Below are 12223 nucleotides of genomic sequence, written 5' to 3' on the forward strand. Positions count from 1 at the left end.
CCTCACTCCTCTCTCCCTCCTCCCATCTCCTCTCCTCTCCACCTCCTCTCTCCTCACCTCTCCTCTCCTCTCTCCTCTCTCTCTCCTCTCTCTCTCCCTCTCTCTCTCACTCTCCTCCTCCTCTCTCTCTCCTCCTCACTCTCCTCACTCACCTCTCTCCTCCCTCCACTCCTCTCTCTTCCTACTCTCTCCTCTCCTCCCACTCCTCTCCTCATCTCTCTCTCTCCCACTCCTCCTCCTCTCTCCTCACCTCACTCCTCTCCTCCTCACCTTCCTCCATCTCTCACTCTCCCCTCCTCACTCTCTCCTCCTCTCTCTCCCCCTCTCTCTCACTACTCACTCCTCTCCTCCTCCTCTCCTCCTTCTCTCCACTCCTCATTCACTCTCCTCACTCTCTCCCCACCTCCCATCACTCATCTCCTCTCCTCACTCTCCCCTCTCACCTCTCACTCTCCTCCTCCTCTCCACTCTCACTCCTCCCTCACCTCTCCTCCTCCTCTCTCTCTCCTCTCCCTCCTCTCCCTCCTCACTCACTCTTCCTCACTCAACTCTCTCTCCCATCTCACTCCTCTCTCCTCTCTCTCTCCTCCTCCTCCCTCTCTCACCTCCACTCCTCCCCTCTCTTCTCTCTCTCTCTCTCTCCTCTCTCACCTCTCCTCCTCTCACTCCTCTCTCCTCCTCTCCTCATCTCTCTCCTCTCTCCTCTCCCTCACTCTCCCTCACTCCTCACTCTCTCTCTCTCACCTCTCCTCTCACCTCTCTCTCCATCTCCTCCCTCCTCACTCTCTCTCACTCCCTCACTCCTCCTCTCTCTCCTCCTCCTCATCCTCTCCTCCCTCTCTTCTCACTCCCCTCTCCCTCTCCCTCTCTCTCCTCACTCACTCCTCTCTCTCCTCTCTCTCTCCCTCTCTCTCTCCTCTCTCCTCCCTCTCCTCTCACTCTCTCTCTCTCCTCTCTCATCTCCACTCTCTCCTTCTCCTCACTCACCACTCTCTCTCCCTCTCCCTCCTCCACTCTCACTCTCCATCTCCCTCCTCTCTCTCTCCTCATCTCTCCTACTCACTCCTCTCCTCTCTCCTCACTCTTCTCACCTCACTCCTCCTCACCTCTCTCTCTCACTCATCCCTCTCCTCTCTCTCTCCTCTCTCTCTCCCCTCACCTCTCTCTCCTCTCCTCCACTCTCTCCACTACTCCACTCCACTCCTCCTCTCCCTCTCTCCTCTCTCACTCCTCACTCTCCCTCTCCTCTCCCTCCTTCCTCTCACTCTCTCTCCTCTCTCATCCTCCTCTCCCTCACTCCTCCTCTCCTCCTCTCCTCTCTCTCTCTCTCCTTCTCTTCCTCAATCCTCAAATTGCTACTTTTCAAAATTGAAAATGTATCTACATTCAGCATTCATAGATCTCTATCACTTCTCTAACATGCAACAACTACACTTACTCTATACTACCCTATAATCTCAAAAATCTATCTATACACGTCGAATCACCCGTAACTCCACTATCCGTCTAGTGCCTGTACTCCTCAAATCTCATCTCAACCTAACTACTGGGGCCACCTTTACCCTCCCATGATCAATTACTTGCTATGTCTTCTGTCCTCATAATATTTCTGTTTTCAGAGTTGCTTTCTGTCTTTGTCTTGGAATAAGATTGCTTGGTTTTGTCCTGACCCTTGCAGGAAACCTCAGCTGAGAGGGAAGCAGTCATATATTAAGTATTAGTTTTGGGAGATGATATTTTTTCCTTGTAAATCATCTCTCAGTTATGTATTGTTAGTTATGTATTCTGTAAGCATTTGAGTGTACTCCTCTTAGTGGGATCCTGTGCTTATTTCTTGATGAGACCTTTAGGTGATCTCAAAGTACATTGAGAGTGTGTTCTTGGAATCTACATCCATTCCCTATTTGAACCAATTCCCCTTGTCTTACTTTCTCTTGGTTGTTTGAGTTTATTTGTCAATCTGGATTTTTAAAAAGATATTCCCTTTTCTTCTTATTTACTGGCGCTGATATGATCTAAACGTGTTGCAAGCGCCGGAAAACCCTTAAAAACAAACAAACAAACAAACAAACAAACATCAAAGCCTTACACTGACCAAAAAATTACGTCATGATGCATGGTGATGACCACAAAATGAAACGAAACTGATTTGTTTTCAAAGGTACAACCAATGAGATCATTCGTTTCCTTGGACACAACTTTTGGTGACCGTCAACTTGTATTGTGACGTAATTTAAACTTTAAACTTGGGCATTTATACAGAGCAATATCCACTAAACGTGCTCAAAGCGCCTAACAATTGGCCCTCGCCAACAACAACACTTAACATGTAGGACAAGACATGACGCCTGCTAGGCGAATTACATTTTTTTCGGACAGAGACAACGCTGTCAATGACCAGGTACCTATTGTACGCATGCGTATGGTGAGAGAATGTGAGTAAAGAGCCTTTACCAAAGACTCGTCTATGCATCGCTCAGGGCAGGACTGGAACCCTGGACCTTCCGTTCCGGTCTAACGGCGAGTGTCATAGGCCAATGCTATCTATAGTCTTTAGATTGATATGGTCATAGCACAAGACCATAATATAATTTATAAATGTGTCAGGCTATGAATGAACTAAGGCTACGCCCTAGGGCTGTGGATTATCCATAGGTTTACACCAGGGCATGGTTTACACTCATGTTATTTCTTCTATCCTCCCTATATCATAAACTGTCCTTTACATGTGACAGCAGCTTCTAATGGTGTCACACTACTATGTTATGATGATTTATCCAGGATGCAAACTCAATCACCGCAATCGTGTACGGTCGCGAACTCGCCTTGAAGCTTCGTCACAATGCAGCGTTCAACTAGATGCCCTGCGGTTTCGGGCTCTTGACCAAAACGGTATATATTGGACAGGTGGCAAGTAATTTGGGTCTTACAATATTATGATGTATCGCACCAGGGCGAACGCTGCCACACACATAGAGGAAATGAAAAACGAGAACGTTGTTGTTGTTGTTGATAAAGATGATGACGATGTTTAATAGACGATGAACGTTTGATGAAAACGATGCAGTTGGATAACAGGACAATGGTAGAAAAGCACGTAGAGTAGAAGTTTACAGCAATATTACAGCAGTATGCACAGTAGTAGCATGTACGGCAGGTTGACTGCAAAATATCCTTTCTTAAAAAATATAGCCTTGTGGAGAGCATTGTGCTTATTTGAGTCAATAAAAAATTATACGGCGCACAACTCTACTGAAAGATTTGAAAATTAGAAATGTATTTTTTACAGATAGATAAATGGATAACTTGATTTCCTTTTATAATTTTAAGTCAGTTTGAAAGTTCGTTTAGTCAAACAGATATCATAAAATCATCTTAACTACGCCACTACCACATTATCTCATTCATCTGTGGTGTTTCATTCATCCTGTTTTGTTGATAAAGGGGAAACCCGAAACGTTCATTTGATCTGTTTTTGTCATTAAATTGAAGCTAACATTCAATTTCACATTATTATTTATTTGTATTCACTTAATTACTTTAAGGATTTCAGATCTACACTAATTGTTCAACAGTTTTCATCTATTTATGACAACAAATATTATTATTGCCCCTTTGATGCTTTCAATGTGATGGTTTCGGGTGGATAATACCCAGGTTTAACTTATAGCCACACCCTCAACTCTATCTGTCCAGTATAAATATCAATACAGAAATTCCTGAGTGAGGAGCTGTCCGATTGGCTTTTTTCAGCAAATCGTGGCATTCATAATGATATCATTCACTTGATCACATTTAGGTATTCGGATGTACAGAAATTCTAAATAAGTTTCACCGAATAACAACATCAACTAATATTACTGCTAATATTATTGTCGTTTTTATGCCATCGATGTGATAATTATTGCCCTGGGAAATATTTAGTTAAACGTTATCGGCAAACTGTCAATGGGAGTATTCATCGATCACATGAATTTTTGCTGTACAACGATTGGAGTTTTCTCAATGTATCTAAACATGCTGGTTTGTTTATGAACGTTGTAAACATACCCGTGTATCATGCTGAGCAAAATGACCAATTGTAACGTTGGATATTCTTAAAATGTGAACACTTTTCGCTATGTGGGTCATTTTGAGCACACTTTGCAATGTGACCAATGACCTCGAGCACATGAAAATGTAATATAGATCGTACCCATTGTATCTGTCTAGCTTCTAGCCCGAACAAACCAAAAATAGACATATTATTATGATGGAAGACTTGACACTGTTCGCGTCTGCTTCAGATTTTCATTTGACCTCAGGATTAAAGTGGTCAAGACACCCATTTTCTTTCATGTAAGTTAGATCAGTGTATATTACTTAGTTTTGAATTATGGGCCAACTCTAAATTTTACCAATCAACAATCAAAACATGATCACCAGAGTACTGTAAGGTAAGTTCTCGATCCCAGGATCGGGGAGAAATTCCGAAAGCTCCTACATTCCAAGTATTCTTTCAATTTGTATTTTCACCGTTGATCTTTTGTTAGGCGTTTATTTATTCAATTTATCATCATATAGAAGCATTTTAAAAACTCTAGAACAAACCTTGATAGCTTTGTGAAACTTTAAAATTTCCTAATTTGACTATTGTTTTTATTCTCGGCCGCCATTTTGATTTGTGAAGTATTGAAAAGTAGTGCAAAGCAGTCCGAGGATTTTTTTTCTAATAGGGTTAGCTCGAGATAGGAGGATTTTTTAAAAATTATGGTTAGCCATAAGTCTTAGCAAATGTGCTAGGATGTTTGTTTTTCCTATTACTATTAGGGTTTGTTAAAAGGTACTAAGTTTTATTTTTTCTTGGGGTTAGTTGAAGGAATATTATTTGATTGAGTTGTTTCCCTTTGTGGGAGCTTTCGGAAAGCCTCCCCAGGATCGTCTTTCAACTCTGCTCACGTCTGCTTATTTTCGCAGTTGATTTTCTTACCACGACCCGTTTTCACACGCGGACAACTGTATGTTGCTGTGTCACGGGTCAGAGGCTATAGTGGCTTACACTTCATGTTGGGACACACATAAAAATCAACAGAGGATGTACCAAGTTACACAGACAACGTTGTTTACCAATCTACCCTTATTAAATGATGGTGGGTACAATATCGAATGAAAATAGTGAAATTGCGGGCTTTTTACTAGTTATACACAAATTAATATATCATAACAAACACCCTCATAACTCTACGATAAAATACTCTGAAATGAAAAAAACAACATGTATTCAAAAGTTTGACCAAAAACTCTCCCTTCAAATATCATTTGAAATAACTCTCATCATAGCAAAATCTGTCAAACCTTGGACCAATTAGGGCTAACCCACACCGGAGACTGACTCCGACGACCCGGCACTGCCGACCTCTGTCGTCTTCCGGATAAAGACGTCGGACACTGACAAAATACTAAGAATAAAGAGAAGAGAGGCTAGACCAACCCATACCAAGCACCCGACGTCCTCTGCCGTTTTTTCTCGAGCTTGGTATGGGTAAGTTTAGCAGCCTTTCTCTTTATTCTCAGTATTTTGTCCGTGCCCGACGTCTTTATCCGGAAGACGGCAGAAGACGGCAGTGCCGGGTCGTCTGAGTCAGTCTCCGGTGTGAGTCAGCCCTTACTTGTATTAAACCGTAGATCTTGTGTAGCTTTGTAGTCTTGTGATATGACACTCGCCTTCGGTTCGAGTTCCGGTCTAAGCGACGACGCATAATTGAGTCCTTGGAAAATGCTCTTTACCCACATTCTCTCACCGTATTCGTGTATAAAATGAGTATCTATCTGACCATTATCCGCGTTGTCTCCGTCGGAATAGTTTTTTTCTTGTTTTTTTTTTTTTGAGTTGTTGTTGTTTGTTTGTTGGTAATATCGCTTAACATGCGTCATGTCTCGTCCTGCATGTTAAGTGTTGCTGTTGGCCAGAGTCCCCTTTTAAAACGCATTGATCACGTTTAGTGTATATTGCTCTTGATAAATACTTTTTCTTTTTTTTACAACCCTACATGATACCGTTTTGGGACGCTTGGTCACATTCTATATCATTGAGTGAATGCATTTCCTCCCCGTACTCAGTCCATTGATGAGTGACCAATAAATTAGATATACTTGCAAAGAGTTATTCCACAAGGGACTGGTATCTCAGTATTGTGGTTCAAAGAGTTATTCCACAAGGGACTGGTATCTCAGTATTGTGGTTCAAAGAGTTATTCCACAAGGGACTGGTATCTCAGTATTGTGGTTCAAAGAGTTATTCCACAAGGGACTGGTATCTCAGTATTGTGGTTCAAAGAGTTATTCCACAAGGGACTGGTATCTCAGTATTGTGGTTCAAAGAGTTATTCCACAAGGGACTGGTATCTGAGTATTGTGGTTCATATTTTTATTTAATGAATTGATGTTATGCGTTTACTTTAAAAAACTCAAGACAATGTCAGCCGCATATTCCACAAAACTATGTGTAACCTTAAACGTTTAAAATCAGATTAATCGATATAAAGAAGATGCCGTTACTAAGGTCTTTGTTATAGTTTTTTACCATCCATGTTTATGAGTAATTCCTACTAAACTGTACAAAACTACACATGTTTAAGGTTCCACATTGTTTTGTGTGTTGGTCCGTTATATTTCCGGATGGCAATGTTGCGAGTCTCTTAGCCAAGCGTATAGTATCAATACCTCATATAAATGGCTGGCGAAAAGCAAGAACAAAAATATGAGTAACGTTATTCGTTCTATCTATAGATAGTTCGAAGATGACGTCACTCAGGCCTTTGTTATTGCTTTTTGCCACCCACGTTTATGAGTAATGCTCACTAAACTGTCTTAACTTGACTATAAACGTTCATGGTTACACAGTTTTGTGTGTTGGTCCGTTATACTTCCGGATGGCAATGTTATGAGCTTCTAAGCCAACTGCATACTATCTATAATGTGCTTTTGTGCGTGTTGCTCACTCGTTGAAATCATTGAGCCATAAACATTTAGTAGTATTTTGGCATATTTTAATGTTATTTTTTATGATATTATATTATTATATTTTAATGCGTCATCTTCATGATAATGGTCCATTGTGTTGAACCGTGGCCATCGTCACTCGGGTCTTTGTTATTGTTTTTTTAATTTTTTTATTTATTTTTTGTTGTTGTTGTTGTTGTTGTTGGCCATCCACGTTTATGAGTAATTCTCATTAAACTGTATTAACTAGACTATAAAAGTTTATGGTTGCACACAGTTTTGTGTGTTGGTCTGTTATACTTCCGGCTGGCAGTATTGTGAGCTTCTTAGCCAAGCCCACACTATCTATAGATAGAATGCGCGTGGCCAAGGAGTTCACAACATTGCCATCCGGAAGTATAACGGACCAACACACAAACTCTGTGTAACCATGAACTTTTATAGTCTGGTTAATACGGTTTAGTGAGAACAACTCACAAACGCGGATGGCAAAAACAATAACAAAGGCCTGAGTGACGTCATCTGCATACTATCTATAAAAGCAAGGCCAGATGTAACAAATTCAGCTACCCAATACGCTTCAACAGTCATGTCGTCACTTCCTTCGTAATGACGCATGGTAACTTAGTTGCGGCTATGTGGTCTAGTGGTATGACACTCGCTTTCGGATCGGAAGGTCCTGGGTTCGCGCCTCGCGCTCGGCGCATAGTTGAGTCCTTGGAAAAGGCTCTTTACTCACATTCTCTCACCGTACTCAGGTGTAAAATGAGTACCTGGTCGTTAACAGCGTTGTCTTTTGAATAATTGTAATATCGCCTAACAGGCGTCATGTCCCGTCCTACATGTTATATGTTGCTGTTGACCAGGGACCCCTTGTAAAGCGCTTTGAGCATATTTAGTGGATATTGCGCTATATAAAGCTCAATTATATTTTAATTATATTAGAACTGGCTCTAAACTATCGGAACGATGGCGGACGCCCTTATGAAATATATCTCCGACGAGCATAAAAGCGTATCCTTAGGAAAAAAAAACATTATAAATCTGATCATGTTTTGACTTTTACACATTCTGATCACAAGACATATGAAAAGTTCTAGCCAGCATGAAGAATAAAAAGTACCGATTTTCTTTGTTTAGAACCACGATGGCCGCCATTGCTGGGCGACGTGACATCAGACTATTGAAGCCAATTACTGCCAGGTGAATAGAGAGACCAGGAATAACAAAACAAATTTCGACTTCACCTGGGATCGACCTCGATCCCTTTGCGTGTGAAGCGAGTTCTCTACCAACTGAGCCATCAGGGCTTAAAAAATAAATAAGCAGGTCGATTCATTTTGAGACAAATAAAGGGAGAGATAGTCGTTTAATCAGAACATTCCCAAAGAAGGTGACGTCAAACGTTTCCCATTGAAAGAGTGCAAATCTTATCCATTGAAACATTGTACCAGATTGAGACGATGGGTCCCAAATGTGTGTGTGTGTGTGTGTGGGGGGGGGGGGGGGGGGGGTGGGTGTTAAATCACTCCACTCCCACCTCCGCCGCGATTTATGGGTGCTCGAGTCATTGGTCACATTGCAGAATGTGTCAAAATGACTCACATCATTATTAAAAATGTTTACGGTTTTCAAAATAACCAACATCATTATAATATGACGGTCATATTGTTCAGCTTGACCCATGGTTATGTTTACAACTTTCATAAAGAAAGCAATGTGTTTTTATTTATCAAGCAAAATCCAATCGTTGGATGCAAAATATCATGTGATATGGAGGCTCCGTTATAAATAAGAAAGATTCGGTTTAAACGAAAATCTGAACATTGAAGGAACGAAATTGACTTTGTCAGCTCTTTGTTATCGTTTTGTTGATTAGTTCTCACCTAGGTGAACAGACATAATAAAGATCTCCATGGTTCTCACTAAATCATATCAGTCAGACTTGAAACGTTAAAGGTTACACACAGTTTTGTGCGTTGGCGGATGTTGTGAGCATTTAACCTTAACGCCTAGCATCAATTTAATCGCTCCGAAGAGAATTGATAACACTACCGTGTAATTTGGGATAAAAGATAAGTATAAATGTATCACTGAAAACAAAGGGACGGGTGAATTTAACCAGATTCAATTGATTGATATTACAATGTTAACGTATTTATCAGATGATTAAAACAATGTAAAAAATAATCTTTCTTGTTTATAACGGAGTAGTTAGATTATATTGTCTTTCGATGTGCGTCAGTGAGAAATAAACCCCCCCTCCCCCCCCCCCCCCCCAAAAAAAAAACCAACAAAACAACCCAACCTAACATAAAAAATCCAAAACCAAAACAAACAAGCAAACAAACAAACTAAAAAGGCAACAACAAAAATAAAAAAAAAAAAAATTAACAAACCCAAACAAATAAACTAAACAAACAACAAACGAAAAACAAAACAAATACAAAGCAAAAATAAAACAAAACAACCTCCTCAAACAAAGCTAAAACACAGATAAAAAGAAGAACAACAAAAGCAAAACAAACAACACCCCCCCACCCCCCCCCAATTAAAAAAAAAACAACAACAAAAAACAAACAAATACAAAACAAATCAAATACCCCCCTAAAAATAATAAAACAAAACAACAAAGAAATAAACAAATATAAAAACAAAACAAGAAAAAAGTCAAAACGCCACAACCATGAAAAAAGAAACTATGCGGCAATGTGGTCTAGTGGTATGACACTCGCTTTCGGATCGGAAGGTCCTGGGTTCGAGCCTCGCTCTCGGCGCATAGTTGAGTCCTTGGAAAAGACTCTTTACTCACATTCTCTCATCGTACTCAGGTGTAAAATGAGTACCTGGCAGTTGACAGCGTTGTCTTTGTCTGAAAAATTGTAATATCGCATAATCTGGCGTTATGTCCCGTCCTACATGTTGCTGTTGACCAAGGACCCCTTGTAAAGCGCTTTGAGCACATTTAGGGATATTGCTCTATATAAAAGCTCATTTTTTGTTTTAAAGAAACTACAAAGGAAAACAAAAGTAAATACACACACGCGTGCGCTCACACGCACGCGCACACACACACACACACACACACACACACACATTATGTAAATCTGTGTTGTGTGATTGCGAGAGAGAGAGAGAGAGAGAGAGAGAGAGAGAGAGAGAGAGAGAGAGAGAGAGAGAGAGAGAGAGAGAGAGAGAGAGAGAGAGAGAGAGGGAGAGAGAGAGAGAGAGAGAGACCATAATCAAATATTCAATTGAGTCCAAAGATCTCCAACAGTTGTTTGCATATTTAATAAGTTAAACCACGAAAAGGCTTAACATCACAGATTTAATTTTTTTTTTTTAAAGAAAGAAAAGAAAGAAAAAACGGATTACGTCTAATCTGCGCGGAATCCCTTTGCCTGACCTCCACATCGATGTTTTTGGGACGTCATCGGTCACATGAACATAATTACCAGGAAGGCTTAAAAGAACTATTCTCTTCTTTATATCATCTTATAAATAATAATTGGTTTCATATTAAGATTTTTTGCAAGTAGAATTTTATACTAGCAAAATTTATATTTAACAACACACATTAAGATTGCAGTGATGAGCGTTAATCCTTTTAATCCTATGAACGTTTTTTCTCTACAGCTTAAACCAATATTTATAAGTTGCTATAATAAAATGAGCAAATTAAGTAGCATTCATAAATTATAAGATTATTTTTGGGTTTCATGATACTAGGAAACAAAGTCTAAGTGATTATCAACAGTTTATTTGACTTTGAATTGATTGTTTCTATAAGTTTTAGACTAAGATGAGCATATCGATCTTTAATATAATTAAGCGCTTTTCTTTAATAAATACTGGCAATATGGTGCATCCACAGGAACAAAATAACACACACACACGACACACATTACACATTACACACATAAACCATGAAAATTAGATGCAGTGCCGAATTCGTCGTCATGAATTTGAAATGAATAACGAATAAATTTTGTGGCCGACCTCACAACTAGAGGTATGGTCTAATCAGGTAATGGACGAGCAGTATAATATAAAACTGTCATATGTACAAAATCCTGGATTATCATTTTTCTAAATATTTTATTCTTTTTGGACTGGAACAGAGGTTACTACGGCACGGCTTCTTTTGATTATGACTTATCGGTCGATTTGCCCCACAGTCACAGTCACAGACTGGTGATGAGATTGAGACCAGTAACATCGTTATGATTCCAACTTTCCGATCATTAACTGATTTTGTTTGATAAAAGCCTAAAACAAAAGCGGACGACATAGATTATTCCTTCACCTCAGTAGTTATTAGACAACAATGACAAGATAATCGCCGTGTCGTGAAAGTGGTCTGCTAACACTAACAGTAACAGGTGTAGTTTGTGTATTTAAATTTTTAAGTTATCAGAAACTGACAGTCCAAATGGAATTGCCGTTTTACACTACAAATTGTGGACACAAATCATCTAAACACTTTATAATTGGACATTGGTTTGTTTCTGTCATTGCTTTGACTTTCAATGTAATGTAACCCTTAGCCTTATGATTATGATTTGTAGTAATAGAATAGCAATGGGATTGATCGATGATTAAAATTAAAGTGAAAATGACCATTCGTGCCATCAGTATCAGCAGAACATTTTATCATTGCAGTCAACAGATGGCTTATCATTATCGTCTGGATTTACTTGACACAATTTACCATTCATAGTAAAGTATATAATTTAACCATAACAAACTATAAACTATAGACCTTACATCCCTACCTTTTCATAACCAACTCGACTCTAGACATCTATCATTTCTGGGCAGTGTTTGGCCACTCAGCTTTATTATTGGTTTAATGGGGTATTGGTGCAAATTCTCAATATGATGATCAAAATCTTTACTTTTGATTTTTCTCTTCCTCAGGCAGGACACTATAATCAGCAGATAAAATAAAGACTTGACAACTGGATCACCAGAGCATACTATTTAAAGTTACCAAATATAATTTATTTAAAATTATTGTGTGCAATATTTAGATGTATTGATCATCACCAGGTCGTACATAATTAATTATAAACATTCCAAAATGGATACATTACTAAGAAGTGAGGAAATGACCTTGTGTCAAATGTTCCTCCAATCGGAGGCTGCCTATGCATGTGTGTCTGAACTTGGAGAACTGGGTCTTGTACAATTTAGAGATGTAAGTTTTTAGAAACTAATGAGCAAATTAAAATCAAGATAG

At 39.5% G+C, this 12223-nt stretch overlaps 2 protein-coding genes across 13 annotated transcripts in view; one reads left to right on the plus strand and one right to left on the minus strand.

The window, feature by feature from the left end:
• LOC144957910 (uncharacterized) overlaps window positions 1–12223 on the minus strand; it is a 318367-nt gene that overhangs the window by 205082 nt on the left and 101062 nt on the right. The gene's annotated exons all lie outside the window — the stretch shown is intronic.
• LOC144958076 (V-type proton ATPase 116 kDa subunit a 1-like) overlaps window positions 10878–12223 on the plus strand; it is a 41285-nt gene continuing 39939 nt past the window's right edge. For 6 of the 7 annotated variants that reach the window (XM_078889689.1, XM_078889683.1, XM_078889686.1 and 3 more), the window contains exons 1-2: window positions 10878–11008; window positions 11902–12181. In XM_078889689.1, the coding sequence (XP_078745815.1) occupies window positions 12065–12181 (117 nt within the window). In that variant the 5' untranslated portion in view covers window positions 10878–11008; window positions 11902–12064. The remainder of the gene's footprint in view (window positions 11009–11901; window positions 12182–12223) is intronic. The other variant, XM_078889684.1, reaches the window with a different exon arrangement.

Source organism: Berghia stephanieae, chromosome 12, assembly GCF_034508935.2.
Source record: "Berghia stephanieae isolate SIO BIC M18660-M18661 chromosome 12, UCSD_Bste_1.3, whole genome shotgun sequence".
In the NCBI taxonomy this organism is placed as follows: Eukaryota; Metazoa; Mollusca; class Gastropoda; order Nudibranchia; family Aeolidiidae; genus Berghia; species Berghia stephanieae.